The following is a 17,397-nucleotide window of genomic DNA, read 5'->3' as shown; positions in this document are numbered from 1 at the left end:
AGCTCTGTTATTGTTTTCATTTTAATTAATACCATGTTCAAAACAAAAAACTGAAACTATTCTTTAACCTATTATATTTTGTATTATTGGTGTAGTAGTTATACTTGTACCAGTTGCAGTACTTTAAAATTGCACCAAGTTGCAAACATCACCCTTTAAAGAGCACAGACTTCATCAGCCAATAGGAAACAAGTCTAACAGAGTTTAAAAGTCGAGCGGCTCATACCAATGTGAAAATAGGGACGTACCGTTTTGTTACCTTTCGATTTTGTCGCGAAGTTTACAGTACAAACACCATATTCAAACAGATTTGTTTAATAAGACTATAATATTCAATGGTTACAAATACTTCTCCTTGGAGCCACTTTCTAATTAAAACCATAAGATATTTTTCTTTGTACACCCCTACGTGTTAGACTTGAGATCTTCCGGTGTCAAAGTTGACCGGCAGTGCTGTCATGTCTTTGTTGCCTCTGTTGTTCCTCATATGTTGTGAATAGAAGAGCAGTAGATGGAAAAATAACAGTTATTTGTACACGAGAAACTAATCAAAACCTTACCCACAACAGGTACGTGTAAGTTTTTAAATACTGGTAACTTGTGTACGGTTTCTCTGCGAGGATTCTCAGTGGAAGCGAAACCATTCATCCATGCTAAGCTAGCCGAGCAGCTAGCTGTTGGCTAATGCTAGCTGCACTTGTGGCACTGCTACTGTTATAGCTTTTGACAATAGCTTTTATATTATCACCCGGAACACGAAACATTTACGAGTGAAATAAGACAGCTACAAACTTGAATCTCTATGTATGAGCAGTGTATTTTAAAACTGGTTTAAAATGGACATATGGTTTTCATCCGGGTTTAGCTTGTGAGTTAGCATAGCCATAGAATAAGGTGCAGGTACAGTCATTGATGTGCAGTCGCAGAATTTGGTGTGTACGATACTTTTTTCTTTAAAATGGTCATGCATCTAAATGGTTTAACTTTGTTGTGTTATGTATCACCATTTAAATTATCCTTTTGTTAATGTTATCTTTTGTTAAATCCTCAGTTTGTCTACAATGCCCTATTGGCACATGCATTCAGTTTCATACACTGCCAGACTCTTAACATGCTAAACCACATGTGCATCACCTAGACATGTTTCCTCAATATGCATATTGATTTATTTAATAAAGTCAAACCACCCAAAAGATGGAAGACAAGCTGAATGGATTCCCTGTTGTCTCCCCGGAGTATCTTCAACAGTGGTGAGTCTTCCTCCTCACCAGCAATGTGGCCACACAGGATCATATCTGCAAAACTCTGAATGGCAAAAGTGTGGCGAAAATGAAATGAAAGCATGTGTGCCCCTTTTGATTTTGTTTTACCATTGTTTATGATATGCCATTTGGGCTGTGCACCATGAATTATGTTTTAGTGCTGTATATATTGTTTTCTCATAGCTGGATGGCATTTAACGTTGGTTTAACACAGGGAGAACTAAAAAGCATCTTGTTGGTGGAATGATTTCTTCCCTTTATATAATGTAAAGCTTTTCTACAGTCTCTGATTCACTAACAGTTGTTGAATGGGAACTAACAGTGTGGGTTTTCCATGTGGTTTGAATATAAGCTGCACAACTCTACAGAATGATCTGTATGTTCTCCTCTTTTTTAACTATAGACATGTACACATGCCACATTTTCATGACTGATATGCACTCCATAGGGTTGCAGCGATATACTGGTTTACCGTGGTATACCGTGATATAAAAGGTGACGGTCATAATACTATCTACATTTGCTTATTTATATATTTGGGGGTTTTTTTGTTGTTGTTTTTTTATAAAGAAATGCAGCTGATTGTTGAATCTGGGCTTTATTTTATTTATTTTCTATGGGTAGACTTCTTACACATACTTCCATTAACAAAGTGATTCAAATTTTTAGTTATAGTTATAGAGGTTCAGTGGGAGAGGTCTACTATCATGGGCATTGGTCAGAATGCATCAGCCACTGAAACTTTCCTTCTGCATGCAATGGTTTATTTCCAAACTCAAATTGCAATTAAACATAAAGTGGGAGCAAACACACATGGGTTCGAATCCAAAATAAACAAATACACAATTAAAACTTAAGTCAAATTAAACAAATGTCCATCTTAGTAAGAGTAAATAATGCTCAGATAAACTAATCATACACAGGATAAACTAAAGAGAAAGAAACTGCTTACCAGGACTGCCGCTCTCTATGCCGATGAAGAAAAGATGAGTGAAATGGTGTTCAGGGTTTAAATAGGGGTGAACAGGTGACCTCAATCAGGTTAATGAGTGAACTAAGAGTGAAAGGAACCAGTCAGTGCTGAGGAAATGGAGTGAGGTAAAGGAAGAGTCAAAATAAGGAAAAATAGAAATCTTTACTTCAATAGTACTAAAACGTTTGATTAACAACCCTTCTATTTTCATTTTTTAAGGGTCACTCTGACAGATAATAAGATAAATTCTGTAAAATACTGTGACAACGTGAAACTGCAATATTTTCTGAGACAGTTTTAGTACCATGAAAATCTCATACAGTTAAAACCCTAGCACATCAGTGTATTAGGTTCATCTCGCTAAAACAAATGCAAACATACAATAGACCTTCAACAGTGCCAAGGTCATTAAGGTTATGATGTTCAGTTTTTGTTGAAACTGTTTTTAAGAGGTGTTGATCAACTTTATGGTTATTTTGAAGGTTGTAGTAGTTCACTCTCAAACATAAAGCTCCACAAGAGTGTCTCTAACTACACTGGCAAACTAAACCTACCATTCATGAGGAGTAACTGACTCTTAACAGTTGTAGGAGGGTGCATCAGTTATGTGTATTCATTTATCACAGTGAATTATGCATCATTACTCTGTAACACTCAATCAACTACAGAAAAAAGCGCATACAGTAAGTTACATAACACACTGATCTAACTCAGCTTTAACGCTGCAGCAAATCCAGTTGCCCTCTCACTTGATGTATACTTCCCTTCTGTCTTTTCGAAATTCTTCCTCTTCACAGGGTTCATTCTGCACAGCAATTTCAAGCTCTCCAGGCCCAATATTCAGGCTTCAACCACAACCATCAGCCTCATTACCCCGAGGAGCAGACAGGAGAGACAGCCATGGCACACATGGCGAATCCAGAACCCATGATGGAACAGCAGGAACCTGCCAACCTGGCAAAACGTACTATGATCTCTTTTGACTAAGACATCCTGTCTCCACTGTATATGTGCATCAGCTGGCTCTGTGTCAGGTCCTAGATTTATTTTTATGCCATAAAGTATTGAAAAATTACACCTAAATATCTGATGAAAGTTTTGTAATACTGCATGGCATTCGCATGCTTGCTAGAAAAAGACAAGCTTTGTGTAAGTTATTGAGAGCCTTGTCACATATATTTGGCTTACTGAAATAAATTGTACTCTTGTGGTTTGCATTGATGTTTGATGTGCTTTAAGAAACTCCAAAAATTTAATTAAATGGAGTTATATTTAAGTGTACTAAGATGCAAATTGTATCTGCCCACAGTTTTAACAAAATGCAGGCGCTTCTTCGTTTTGATGTCACCTCTCTGAAATTTTCCTGTAGCCCCGCCAAAAAAGAGAGGCCGACAAGCTCAACCCAAGGAGCCCAAAGAGCCCAAACCACCAAAAGTCCCCAAGGTACCAAAGCCACCAAAGGACCCAAATGCACCTAAAGGCAAACCTGGTCCCAAGCCCAAGAAGGCTGCTGAGGGTCAGGTGGACGGCAAGCAAGAGAAGATTGACGAGAGCTTCAAGAAGGTGAAAAGGAAAATTGACCGCTTCAAGGGAATGTCAGAGGAGGAAGTCATGAAAAAGACTCTACCAGACCTGCTGGATTACAACCTGGATTATGTCATTGTAAGATCCCCCGTTCAACTGTTTCAAAGCTAAACACAGTGCTATCAGGAATGAATTTGGGTTTGTACGCTTCAAAACCATGCACTGTTTCTTTTCCAGATTGGCATCAATCCAGGACTGATGGCAGCTTTTATTGGACGGTGGTTTCCAGGTCCTGGAAATCATTTCTGTAAGTTGTCTCATAAAAAAGATTTTGAGATGTGTAATAGTAAAAATGACTCCTGTCCTGCCAAAATTGTCAGAGAAGTTTTATAGAAATTTTATAGAAAAGAGTGTGAGGGAAGGGCAAGTGTGTGATCCTGGATCTTTTTTTGCAAGACCCAGTTTGAGTGTCAGATGTCTAGAACAGCGGTTCCAACCTTTTCTTTAAGACGTACCCCTGCATTCCATTAGATGAACTCAAGCACCTCTTTCTCAACACCACAGATCAGGTTCCAGATATGTTCCTTTGACGGGGTATTTTTTAAATTTTCAGGGAAGTGCCTTTTTCTGTCTGGATTCACTGAAGAGCAGCTCAACCACATGCATGACACCACCCTGCCTGTCAAGTACAAAATGGGCTTCACCAACATGGTGGCCAGGGCGACACCAGGAAGCAAAGACCTCTCAAGGTAGGCCTAAAAATGATGGAAAAAAATGTGTAAGATACCAGTGGCATTGCTCATAGATTTTAAGTTGCTCAGTCACCATGACATAACACTGTATTTTAACCGTTTTTCTTTTGTTTTCATCTCAACAGTAAAGAGTTACGTGAAGGAGGCAAAATTCTTGTAGAGAAGCTGAAGAAATTCAAGCCTCTAATTGCTGTTTTTAATGGAAAATGTAAGCACTCTCCTACCATAGAGCTACAGTTGCAATAAAATTACCTGATAAAATGAATTAAAGTATTAATTTTCTGTTTTTTTCCCCTCAAGGCATCTATGAAATGTTCTGCAGAGAGATGTTTGGTAAAAAACCAAAGAAACTTGATTTTGGTTTGCAGCCACACAAGATCCCCGACTGTGAAGTGGTGAGCACCCGACTGCTTCATTACCATCAAATATTGATGAACTTTAGCCTCATTTTTCAAATTAGCCTCTTAAAATGGATTCACTCTCTCCTCCTTTAACCACACCACAGCCATTTTTAAACCATACAGTATTACTTTTTTTGAAAGATTGATCTGACAGTCATTTCCCCTCCACAGGCATTGTATCTAATGCCTTCATCCAGCGCTCGATGTGCTCAGTTCCCTCGTGCTCAGGACAAAGTCCACTTCTACATCAAACTGAGGGAGCTCAGAGATCAGCTGAAGGGCGTCCAAAAGAGCAGAGAGATTGAGGAGATTCAGTACACGTTTGACTTGAAATTGGCCAAGGGTAAGCACCGTCTGTGTGGATCAATGTATGTGTGGTTTGTTATCCAACCTGTTAGTGGCATGGCAGTGAAAAATCTGTTTTCTTATAGTGAAACTGGAAGCAGCATTGTGACATAAAGAAAAAAGCTATGATTATCATTTAAAAATAGGTAATAGTGTTGTAAAATACTGTATGAAGGCTTAACGAGTTTTTTAAGTGATAATATGCAAAGTAGTGTCATCATTGGCTTGTTACTTTGTGAGTTTAAGTACATGCTGATAGTAGAATCCTGCCTTTAGTTTCATATCTGGATCTAATTTAGATCGTGTTTGGCATTTTCTCTCCCTTTTTATACATCAACAGAGGATGCCAAGAGGATGGCGATTAAGGAGGAGCAGTACGATCCTGGTTATGAAGACGCCTACGGTGGAGCGTATGTAGAGAGGGGACCTGGAGAGGGTCAAGGCCAAAGCCAGACCAACGGTCACTGCACATTCTCAACTACAGAAAACACAGGTAACACACACACACACACACACACACACACACACACACACACACAGAGTCAAGTGTATTTCACTCCTCACATTTTATTACAGCTATTCTAATGCCCAGTTCAGACCAAAGATCCACGACGTGGCGAGTTGAAACATGCAACTACTTGCAACGCATCGTTCTGCAACGTTCTAAAAACCTGCTGGTTCACACCAATGCAACTAAATGAGATGGTGTATCATCTCTATGCAACAACTCTCCGTACTTGTGTTCTGATTTGCAGCTTTTCAGACTTATTTTGTGGCTGAATATAATTTGTAGCTTCTTAAAATATGAATGAGGATCATGATGGTGAGATACTGGCTACAGTTGCATTTGTGGTAGTGATGAAACGGCGCAAAACAGAAACAAAACCAGATGGACTGTATTCATAATAAATACACCACAATAATATAAATAACCAGCACCAATTAATCAGTCAGTGAGAGTGTGTGTGTGTGTGTGTGTGTGTGTGTGTGTGTGTGTGTGTGTGTGTGTGAGGAGGCACATACAGCAAGCCGCAGCAGTGACCCACCATCTGACACCAGCACACGGTGAGGACAGAAACATAGCACCTGACCTGCCGTCTGTGGTCATTCTGACTTGACCAGCAGGCTTCACTACAAGCTGATTAGTTGTTGTAGTGAAGCCTGCTGACTTGACCAGTAGGCTTCACTACAAGCTGATTAGTTGTTGAAACAGGTGATGTGATTTCCTTCCTCAAACCAGCTGCCAGCGAGTTGATCAGCTGAGTTGCAGGTGACAGAGCTCAGACTGGCCAGTTCACACCGCTGCAACTTTTCTCTGCAATGTTCTTTGATCAGAACTGGGCTTTAGAGTGTTGAAATTGAACACCCTTTGTAATGATCAGAGTGAAGCTTAATGTTGTTTGTCCAGATACATTTTTAACTGTTTTTTAAGGCTTACTCAGGTTTGTTTGGAGCATTCAGAGTGTTTACATGAACTTCAGTAACTGTATTACAGCCGACTTTCTGCTGTGAGCTGACTTCATATATGAGGGCATAACTGACATTCTGTAATCTGGGGAGGAGTTCAGGGAAACCTGATTTCCCCAGCTAGATTTCTCCAGATTTTCTAGCCATGTAACCAACTTTTAATCAGCTTTTTGCAAGTGTGTGACAAGCCTGAGCTGCTGCATGTATACATACATATGTGGATTTACAGTAACAAGGTTGTCAGTATCCTGTGTAACATAATTTCTCTGAGTAACCTGATTTCTTGTGACCATGTGAACATACTCATAGCTCATAACTCATATCCTCCACAAGGGATTTGTTGTCTTAAAAATAATATTGTGTCTATTATGTTGACAGATTTACCAGATTAAACATAATGGAGTGCTGCAGGGATAGCGTCTTTTGTCGGCTTACCTGAAAGTTAGCATTGCCCTGGTTTGCTCAACAAAAAGCAAATGTAATTTTGGATTATTGTAGAAAATAAGCTCTGTGGCAAAAAAAAGTTTGACACTCAAATGTTTTGTTCAGCACTTTTTCGATTTGTGAAGTGTAACTACAATTGTCATAGTAAAAAGCTCACATTAGGCTATAAATGAACTACACCATGGTCGCATGACTTCAACGTTGCCACCACAACGAGGCTGTAGAGCAGTGTTCAGTGTGATGACGCTTTGTTGTCTTATTTAGCTACTTGTTAGTGACTGCCTTTTTTAAGACATAAAATTCGCCAGTATATTTTGTGTTGTAGAAAAAATATGAAACAGTCTTCAGCTTGTGTTGACCTTATTTCAGGTATCTAACGAAAAACATATTCAAAAATCCATTGACTTCAAGACGAGGGCGCCAAAGTGCAGAAATACTAACTCATTTCCAGGTTTAAGGACTCATTCCTGCACCACTCTATAGATATCAGTTGTGTCCTGTTATCCTCAGCACAGGGTTTGAGTCTGTGTCGTCTTGTCTTCAGAAGGAGCACAGGAGGCGGCCACGTCACAAATACCAGAGGGCCAGCTCCCAGACGGACAGTGGATGACCCAGTCTTTTGCAGATCAGATCCCAGACATCAGCGGTGGACCGAAGGACGGCAGCGTATAAGGACTCATGACGACTTTTAGATGGTTTTAATAGTGTCCGAGTGAAATATACACACATAGATGGACTTTTTTTAGATGTTTTGCAGAATATTCTTTCTGCACTTTTTAATTTTGTTTGTGGTCTTGTGTACATGTATGACCATCTTCACGGCAGTCTTTTTAATGATGTGAAATCAGGGACTTGATAATGATGCTCGACTGTCCTTGGAGAAGGTCGCGTATTTAAACATTTGTTTTTACCTTCGTACTGTACTGTACCTTACTGCACTGTGATGCAGTATGTGTGAACATTCAACTTCTACTGTTTTCACAGTAGATAAAACTCCAGGAGGTTATTTTATAAGCTTGACTACATGATCCTCTGTGAATTCAGGATTTAGCTAGCATTAATGTTTAACACTCATGGTGCTATGAACTGACCACGATGCAAAGTGATCTCTCGGTGACACCAGGCTCATCACGTCTGTTAGAGATCCCTCACAGGGAATAATGGGCAAGCCTTTCAATATAATGTTACAAAACTCAAAACAGGTTCTATTTTAATCTTTTATCATCATTTTTTTGCTTTAGGAAATTTAGAGTTATGTTTTGTATGTTTATGAAAATGTCATTCACAAGGAATTTTATGAAACACTTGTCCATTAAAATGTCCTGATGATGCTTTTTCTATATTATTGGATTCCCTTTCAGTCATTTTAAGTGTCATACAACCTTGTGAGTTAATTTAGAGTATAGAGAAGAGTAGATAGAATATATAAGAAAAGAAAACAACAGTAGAAAGTGGAGCCCAACACATAAGAGAAGCGCTGACATGCAACAAACGTGCTCTAGATCCTGAAACAGGATTTCACAGTAATATGGTTTGGACCTCTGACCACAGAGCCCCCAAAAATGCTTCAGCTGAGGCAAATGTGCATATTTGACAATATTTGGGGCAGCATAGTGGTGCGGAGGTTAGCGTTGTCGCCTGGGATGGGAGAGCCCTTCTGTGAGGAGTTTGTATAGTCTCCTCATGTCAGCGTGGGTTTTCTCTGGATACTCCAGCTTCCTCCCACAGTCCAGAGACATGCAGGGTAATTGGTGACTCTAAATTGGCCGACCTGGCGACCTGTCCAAGGTATACCCCACCTCTCACCCAATGTCAAGCTAGGATAGGCTCCAGCCCCCTAGTGACCCCCAACAGGATAAGCAGTTACGGAAAATGAATGAATGACAATGTTAGACAAAACATCACCATCTTATCTTATGACCACACTACCTGACTTACATATCTTTAGTAGATATAGTACTTTTTTCTTTAATTGGTCATTAATTAAAGTCCGTTATGATATGCTCCACTGTCATGGGTCCGAAGTGCTTTTAAACACTCTTAAAGCTACAGTTGGTAACTTTTGTAAACAACAAAAAAAAAAAAAAACGTCATATTTGCTGAAACTGTCACCACACAGTAGTACATGAGACAGACGATCTGTGAAAGAAATCACTTTCTCCTGCTTCCACTTGTGCATCTCATGGCCTTTGCCAGAATGTGCCGCTTCTCATGGAAAGCAACTAATCAGAGCTGAGGCGTTTCTAACGCAGCTGTCAATCACTGATCGTGAAACTAGGCAGTGTTGATCAAATATAAATCAAGACACTGTTACTGCATCACCTGTTTCACACCTGAAATGTTTTCAGAAACACATTCTAACCATAGACTGTTTCTAACGCACTGTTTAGCTGTAAAAAATGAGAACGTTTGCTCCGGCTTCCAGCTCCACTGTTTTCAAAATGGTGGTCGGGTCACAAACTTCTTTTTACAGCTGAAGAGTGCACTTAAAATATGCCTCTGAAAACATTTTAGGTGAGAAATAGGCAATACAGTAACAGAATCTTGATCCATATTTGATTAGTGCTGCCTCTTCTGACAGTTTGACCACAGTTAACAAGCAGCCGTTGACATGTTTGATTTTGATTGGTTGTTTTCATCATGTGCGGTAAGGCCGGTAAGGCTAACGCGCAGTAAGAATAGGCAGGGGGTGTAGCATGAATTTCTTTGGACACAGTGACAGTTTTCATGTAACAAAAATGTTGTTATAAAAGTTACCAACTACAGTTTCAAAGGGGATGAAACAAACTTTTCTGCTTCTTTTCCTTCTCAGTGAGGTCAGAGGTGAAAATCAGCTGCAGAAACAGGCCTGCAAATGAAGATTTGAACGCCTCAAGACCTCCAGCAGCAGAACGTAGGGGCTTGTTACTACCCTGCTTTACAACATACAAAAAATAAGTACCATACACTCCAAGTCACATACTTGGAAATAAAAGCCAAAAAAAAAAAGTCATATAAACATAAAAAATTCATGTAGGGGATTGTATGATATCCTACGAAACTCACATCATCTAATGAAAATGTTTCAGCATATAACATTTGCTTTTTGTTTACAGAACCTCGAAAAAACAAATAGCAAATAACCCTGGATACAAACATTGCATCACTTTCCTTGTCAACTCTTGACCAAGTTAAGTCTGGAATGATTTTATGCCTTACTTTAAAGTAGCTGGTCATTCAACAACATGCTCGTTTGCTTGTTAACTTTGACTGGGTAAACAGGGTAAATAATTGTTAATTGGGGAAAGTTAGGATAAGCTTTTGGTCACCAGCTAAGGCGGTTTTTGAGCCTTGTTGAACCGATACATGAGTCAGACGAAGCAAGTTTATTTATGTAGCACATATCAGCAACAAGGCAATTCAAAGTGCTCTACATGAAACATTAAAAACATCAAAACAGTGCGAAAGAAACACCTTATAAAAGGACATTTCAAACAGTCATTAAAGAGCACAGAGAATAGAAAATAAAAAAGAGCTTGAATAGAATAAAAGGTATAAAGCACCAGAGTAAAAGTTACATTACGGTGTAAACAATGAATAAACTTAATAAAAGGCAGCAGCAAACAAAAATCTTCAGCCTTTATTTAAAAGAAGTGAGGGTTGAACCAGACCGGCAGGTTTTGGGGAGATTGTTTAAGACGTGGTGCATAAAATCTGAACTTTTCTTCTCCATGATTAGTTTTGACTCTAGACACACAAAGCAGACCTGAACCAGACGACCTGAGAGATGTGGATGGTTCATAACGTAGCAGAAGATCCGAAACACAAATCTAAACATGCATTTCTTCTCCTACACAGAGATTATAAATACATATCAATTAAGCTATTCTATTTCTAGGTATTCTATTTCACATTTGCAGTTCTAAACAGGCTTTTTTCTGCCCGGTTGATGTTTGATGAAGAGTCCGTTTACTCCTGTGGTTTAAAGTCACCTTGCTGTATGCAGGTGTGTTGGGGGAGGGGAAGCTGGATGGACCTGTGCAGGTGGATGTGAGGGAGAGGAGGGCCAGGTTACCATTGTTGTCCCAGTGAAGAGTTCTCTTAGAATTTCTGGTGATTGTCGAGGTCAGAGGTTTAATGTTGATGTTTTCCCCTGTCTGGCTTCTAAGATCTGAGTGAGACGACCTGGAAAATGTACTGGAGAATACAAAGATTGTCAAAGACCATGTGTAACCTTGACCCAATAACTGAGATTAAAATAGATAAACTCAAGGTTAAAAAAAACCTTCAAATTATATATTTCCAAGTGCACACACCTGTTGAGGTCCTTGCCTCCGCTTTTCCATGTCTGCCTGCAGAGATCTGCAGTCAGCGTCAACAGTGATAATATTATGCTGCCACAATAAAAGACATACAAAGCATTAAGTGTAAATACGTGATGCTAGTAATAATGAGAGAAGCAGGATATGAAATAAGTGTGATTCTCTTGCTGCATTGCATCATCAAACCACTTTACCTTTTTATGAGTAAGAAGCTCAGCTCAATGGGCAGCATGAGGAGCGTCAGTAGACACAAAACCACCTTCACTGGAGGGAACTTGGTGAGCTGAGACCACCGAGTGTTGCCACCATGACTGTCCCTGCAGGCCTCACACAGCACTAACACACACACACAAGCATATGCACACACACGATGTCTTCATTGCAGCAACTTTAATGTCAGTGTTATAGTCTGTAACCAAAATAAATCTGACAGTCCTTAACTTGAACAATAAAACATTTCAAAATTATTTTTATCCTGTAATTTTGAGGTGAGTTAATTTTGTGAGTGTGACAAACTGGCTCAGTGAGGTACAGAAATGAGGAAGGGGAATGTCAAGTTTCTCAAACACCATGTGGTGCAGCTTGGACACATCTTCAGTGATGTCCAAGATGCTTGAAACTTGGTACTGGTTGTGAATCGTTAAAATTGTGGTTACTGTACTTGGTGTTATTGTAATTTGCAGCATTCTCTGGCACAAGAACTTCCTTCATGGTAAATAAAGTTCTGTTTAATTTAATTGAATTAAACCCCCTCTCAGACCTACAAACCTGTGACCTGCTGACACCGGCCGTCCTTACCTTTCTTGAAGCTAACTGGCAGGTTCTCTATGACTTCCGGGCTTAGCCAACAATGATCTTCCTGATGAGAGTTTTGTCCGTTCAACCCCGTGTTCTGGGACTTAACTTTCTTCGCCAGCTCACAACAAGCAGGTTTGACTATGTCCATCTCCGCCGTCACACTGGGAGGAAGACACTGTGTTCCAAGCAGGTCTGTAAGACACAAATGACTGATAGCATGTATTAGTTGTCACTACATGGTGTGAACCAGTAAAATCAAAGACTCAGTCATGAGGAGGAGGATGAAGGTGGAGGAACTCACCTCTTTCTTTCAGGAAATGAAGAGCATCCATGTAACCGTTGTGGCAGATCTCAGCCAGCTTCTGTCAAACACAAAAGTGGAGGTTTGTTTGCTCTTCCTTTACATTACAGAGAACTGTGTCAACATTTCAAAATTCTTTTGTCATTTGTATAAACACTGTTTTAAAGAAAAATCACCCACCTCAAGTGTGGGAGGGAGGAAGGATGTGCAGACCCGATGCACATTGCCGGTGTTGACCTGGATGCTCACGTTGCCATAGTGCACCTCGAAGAAGTTGAATGTCCCCTCTCTGGGGCAGATGTCACTCTCGCCGGAGAACGGGGCCATAGTGATGGTGTTTCTGTGCTCAAACAAAGGCATGTTGTTGCTCAGGGCTCCATCCATATACAGCTGAGGAGACAGGAAGAGAAATCAAACTCAGCTCCCTGCTGAATGCATGTATGTACTGCGTGAGCTGTATCTTTGTCTCTAAGAGGCATGTGGAGTGTTACAAATTAAATGTATTACCACTCAGGCATAGTGAAGACATTTGTTTAGTGCATATGACAATTTTTTTGGTGTGCTTTCCCCCCTATCTCTATCTATCCCTCTAACTTATTGTACCACTGCATTTCCCCCTAATGTTAAACAATAATGGTGCCCAGCAGCGTATAATGCCAACGTGAAAGGACAGCTTTTTATCGTCGGTGTCTGACGCCGGACATTGCTGCCCATGCACCGATATTTGACGACTTTTGAGTGAGACTGGGTTTAAGAAACTGGTTTGTACCCTTCTATGTTGGTGGTCTCCCTGCAGGGTTGTTGAGCACAGATGCAGAATGGCAGCTCTAAAAAAATGCCTAGTTCTTTCATCCTGTGTGATCCAAGAAAGTTGTATTAAAAATTATGTTTTAAGGTCCAGTTTGTAGGATTTGGAGGCATCTATTGACAGACATGAAATATATTCATTCATATTTATCATTTCATTGGTTTGGAATCCCCTAAAACTAAGAATCGTTGTGTATTATTACCTTAGATTGAGCCATTTATAGCTACATACAGAGCAGATCCTCTTCTACCGTGTCTGCCATGTTGTTCTACAGTAGCTGAGAATGGACAAATCCAACACTGGATCTGAACTGGGCTATTTGCGTTTTTGCGTTTTCACATCGGCCACCGTAGTTTTTGTACATGCTTGACACATGGCAGAAGTTTCAGTTCTGCAACCTCATCACGAGATGCCACTAAGTCCTGCATACTGGACCTTTAAAATGAAAAAAATGTCATACTCCACCGTAGCTACGTTACAGAACTAAAATAACCAAAACAAAATGGGCCCAGGAGTACCTTTTTTATATTCTCCATTCACCATGAAATAGATCAAGTTGTGCCTGAAATTCCTACTCTGATTTATTACTTAAAGCCCCTATTTATAAGATTTTAAAAAATTCGGATTAAAGGGGCTTTAAAGTAAATAACACAGGAAAACCATATTGTATAACCATTTCTTTCTAATCCTCTCACAAACACTTAACTTAAGAAATGTACAGTATATCTACTCACCACTCCACGGTACGAAGGTGGGACAAAACCACAGTAAACAGGGAAAAAACAGCTGCACATCAGAACCTGCAGCAGTAAACAATGAAGAACAAAACTTCAGAATACAGCAAACTATCAAAACAGACTCATGAGATCAGACCAGTTTGTATAACACCTCAGTCCCCATCTCTCCTCCATTCTACCTGAATGAGCTCCTCTCTGCTGTCAAACTCTGACACCAAAACATTCCTCCCATCAGACAGCCTGGTGAGGGACACGCAGAGCTTTCCAGAGGCCCGGAGGTGAGCGTCTGCTGGGAGCCTCTCCAGCAGGGAGTCCCTTACTGTCCGCAGCAGACTGAAGGTCGGGTGGAAAACTCCCAGAGTGTGTTTCCTGGCCTCTTTCGCCACAGCCAAAACATCAACACAGAACTCCTCTGAGGAGGAAAATTAAGCAAAATCACATATTGATGTATTCATGATGCAGCAAAGGTGAATAAGTGAGTTAGAGAATCATTGACATGTGGGTAAGCTGAACCCCTGACTCACTGAGCTCTATCGCTTCTGCAAAATGTATTCTGGGTATTGTAGATTGATTTGTATCTTATACAGCATCCACCCATCGATCCATTTTCATCCCCTTATCCAGGGCTAGGTCGTGGGGGCAGCAGGCCGAGCAAAGCACCCTAGACGTCCCTCTCCCCAGCAACGCTCTTCAGGTCAGATGAGATATGTAATCCCTCCAGCATGTTCTGGGTCTGCCCCACTGCCTCCTACAAGTTGGACGTGCACGTAACACCTCTAACAGGAGGAGCCCAGGAGGATCCTGATCAGACGTCTGAACCACCTCAACTGACCTCTTACGACGAGAAAGGGTTCCGACCTCCCTCCAGATGTCTGAGCTCCTTACCCTATCTGGCTGAGCCAAACCACCCCACAGAGGAAACTCATTTTGGCCGCTTTAATCCGTGATCTCATTCTTTCGGTCACTACCCAGAGCTCATGACCATAGGTGAGGGTTGGGATTATTAATTATTTGTGGGTATTTTTAAGCATTTTTAAGTTGGAAATCTTAAATTATTTTAAACTGCACTGTGTGTCATTTGTTCAGTTATGTGTTGTGTATGCACTGACATTTTTATGCCTCTGCGCTGGTGATGGCCTTGGCTGGAGGCATTATGTTTTCAGGTTGTTCATCCATCTGTCCCATCCTTGTGAACGAAATATCTCAAGAACGCCTCAACGGAATTTCTTCAAATTTGGCACAAACATTCACTTGGACTAAATGATAAACTGATTAGATTTTGGTGGTCATAGGTCAAAGATCAATGTCTATGTGACCTTGTTTGTCTCATTCTTGTGAACACGTATCTCAAGAACGCCAAGAGGGAATTTCTTGTACTTTGGCACAAACCCTCACTTGGACTGAAGAATAAACTGATCAGAATTTTGTGGTCAAAGGTCAAAGTCTATGCCAGCTAGGTCAGCTTCACTGTGACATCATAATGTTCTGCTTAAAACACTTTTCTTGCCATGGGGTGCTGGTGGCTTAGTGGTAGAGCAGGCGCCCCATGTACAAGGCTGTTGCCACAGCGGCCTGGGTTTGAATCCAGCCTGTGGCCCTTTGCTGCATGTCATCCCCCCCCCCTCTCTCTCTTCCCCTTCATGCTTACCTGTCCTGTCCAATAAAGGCAAAATAGCCAAAAAAAAATCTTAAAAAATAATAAAAAAACACTTTTCTGGCTATTACTTAACCTTATATCTCAGGAAGAGAAGGGGAGACATTTTGTCAGATACTGAATTGGTGACACTGATTTTGGGTGTCCACCTTAAGACTATGCTGCTTGTACAGATCTTCTGTGCTGTCGTAGGAAGATGTGTGTGAAGCATCCATGTTTTCACACACATGGATGTAAACTGTAAGAGAAACTTAATTTCTGTGCGGAGGCATACAATTGTGGGGCGGTAATTTTAATTACAAAAATAAAGTTTCTACTTACATTCAGGGTTGTTGTTACATTATAAGAATACCTGGAAAATAAAATATGCTTTTTGTTGTGATGTTTTTTTATTATCATTTTTTATTTTTGTGTTTAAGTGAATGACAGAAGAAAGCAGAAACAGTGAGTATTGGATGATTTTCCTCATCTGGCCTCCCTTTGCTTTGAACTCCATGTCACCTCTGGAATTTGCTCTCACTATTGCATGGACTCTGTGTGGGTCAGTGAACCTGCCAAGAACAGTGTTTACTTCAAGTATCAATAACAGTAAATGCTCTGAGATAACACATCCCTGACCTTTCTGAATAGCCAGGCACTTCAGTTGCTATGAAATGAAAACTTGTAGTATCACGTGAGACATATGTGGAGTACAACAAAACATATATTGCCTTTGTTTAATTAAAAAACGCACAGCTTTTAATTGATCTGTAATATAATCATTGTCCATTAACTTGACTCATACTCCATACTGTCTGTAAGCAGCAAATAAATAACATAAGAAATTACTTATTTACTTGCAAAGTTAGCTTCACATTTAGTTTATTTTAGACATAAATATTAAGGGAAGAAAAAACTGATTTCATAACATGACAGTTGTGTAATGGGAAATGAACTATAACCTCAAAGCATTATTTGACCATCATGAGACATACAATAATGATGTCAGCCAACAGATCCTGATATAAAATACCCAATAAAACTGATAAACCATGACGATATCACTCAGCTTTTAGTCTGCAATGTATAGTAAACTCACCGATGGGAATCCCAACAGTCAAAGCTGCAGCCACGAGACAACCAGATGAAGCTCCACAGATCTTAGACGCTCCATGAACCAGCCGTGGGGCCCGCTCCAGGATACAGCTCAAAGCCCCCAGGTAGTAAATACTCCTAAATCCACAGCCTGCAAACGAGATGTTCCACTCCTCGTCCCAGTTAGACATCTTCTCTGAGGTTTCCATCGACTCAAAACCACACCTCTGTAAGTCTCCTCATCCATCTATAAGAGTTCACCTAGTGTATTTGGATCCCCTTCAATATTCTTTGGGTTGTAAACAGTCTTAAACAACTTACTAGCCTCAAACGTCACATGTGGGAAAAAAAAAGAAAACACGCTGGGGCCCACTTCAGGTACTGGGGGTAATTAGGACAGCTGCATGACATGTGATACGGTTTCCATAACTGACTTTCATAACCAACAACACGTGTGCAGTACTGGAGGGAAAGAAGAGGGGCAGGGGGACAACAGTCTCACTCAGAGGGATTTCTCCACTTAGCTTCCTGTTTTTGACCCATCAGTTAAAGAAAA

General features: G+C 40.3%; 2 protein-coding genes across 4 annotated transcripts; one reads left to right on the top strand and one right to left on the bottom strand.

Moving 5' to 3' along the window:
• The first annotated feature begins 436 nt into the window (after window positions 1–436).
• Window positions 437–8,510, top strand: tdg.1 (thymine DNA glycosylase, tandem duplicate 1). 2 transcript variants are annotated; one of them, XM_049574963.1, is made up of 11 exons: window positions 437–569; window positions 1,179–1,250; window positions 3,033–3,199; window positions 3,605–3,897; window positions 3,997–4,066; window positions 4,373–4,508; window positions 4,637–4,719; window positions 4,812–4,906; window positions 5,084–5,255; window positions 5,598–5,750; window positions 7,713–8,510. In XM_049574963.1, the coding sequence occupies exons 2-11, from the start codon at window positions 1,195–1,197 to the stop codon at window positions 7,838–7,840; spliced, it is 1,353 nt and encodes a 450-aa protein (XP_049430920.1). In that variant the 5' UTR covers window positions 437–569; window positions 1,179–1,194; the 3' UTR covers window positions 7,841–8,510. The 2 variants fall into 2 exon arrangements, with proteins under 2 accessions (XP_049430920.1, XP_049430921.1); XM_049574964.1 differs by lacking the exon at window positions 1,179–1,250 and having other exon boundaries at window positions 446–569.
• Window positions 8,511–10,518: 2,008 nt separating this feature from the next.
• Window positions 10,519–17,199, bottom strand: LOC125887442 (patatin-like phospholipase domain-containing protein 2). Of its 2 annotated transcripts, none has more exons than XM_049574247.1 (9): window positions 16,846–17,199; window positions 14,293–14,525; window positions 14,111–14,176; window positions 12,749–12,958; window positions 12,569–12,629; window positions 12,268–12,459; window positions 11,664–11,805; window positions 11,464–11,541; window positions 10,519–11,344 (listed from the first exon to the last, which is right to left on the bottom strand). In XM_049574247.1, the coding sequence occupies exons 1-9, from the start codon at window positions 17,048–17,050 to the stop codon at window positions 11,056–11,058; spliced, it is 1,476 nt and encodes a 491-aa protein (XP_049430204.1). In that variant the 5' UTR covers window positions 17,051–17,199; the 3' UTR covers window positions 10,519–11,055. The 2 variants fall into 2 exon arrangements, with proteins under 2 accessions (XP_049430204.1, XP_049430205.1); XM_049574248.1 differs by having other exon boundaries at window positions 12,569–12,626.
• Between the last annotated feature and the right edge of the window lie 198 nt (window positions 17,200–17,397).

This window comes from Epinephelus fuscoguttatus, linkage group LG4 (assembly GCF_011397635.1).
Source record: "Epinephelus fuscoguttatus linkage group LG4, E.fuscoguttatus.final_Chr_v1".
NCBI lineage: Eukaryota > Metazoa > Chordata > Actinopteri > Perciformes > Serranidae > Epinephelus > Epinephelus fuscoguttatus.
This window is presented reverse-complemented; position numbering and strand designations above follow the sequence as displayed.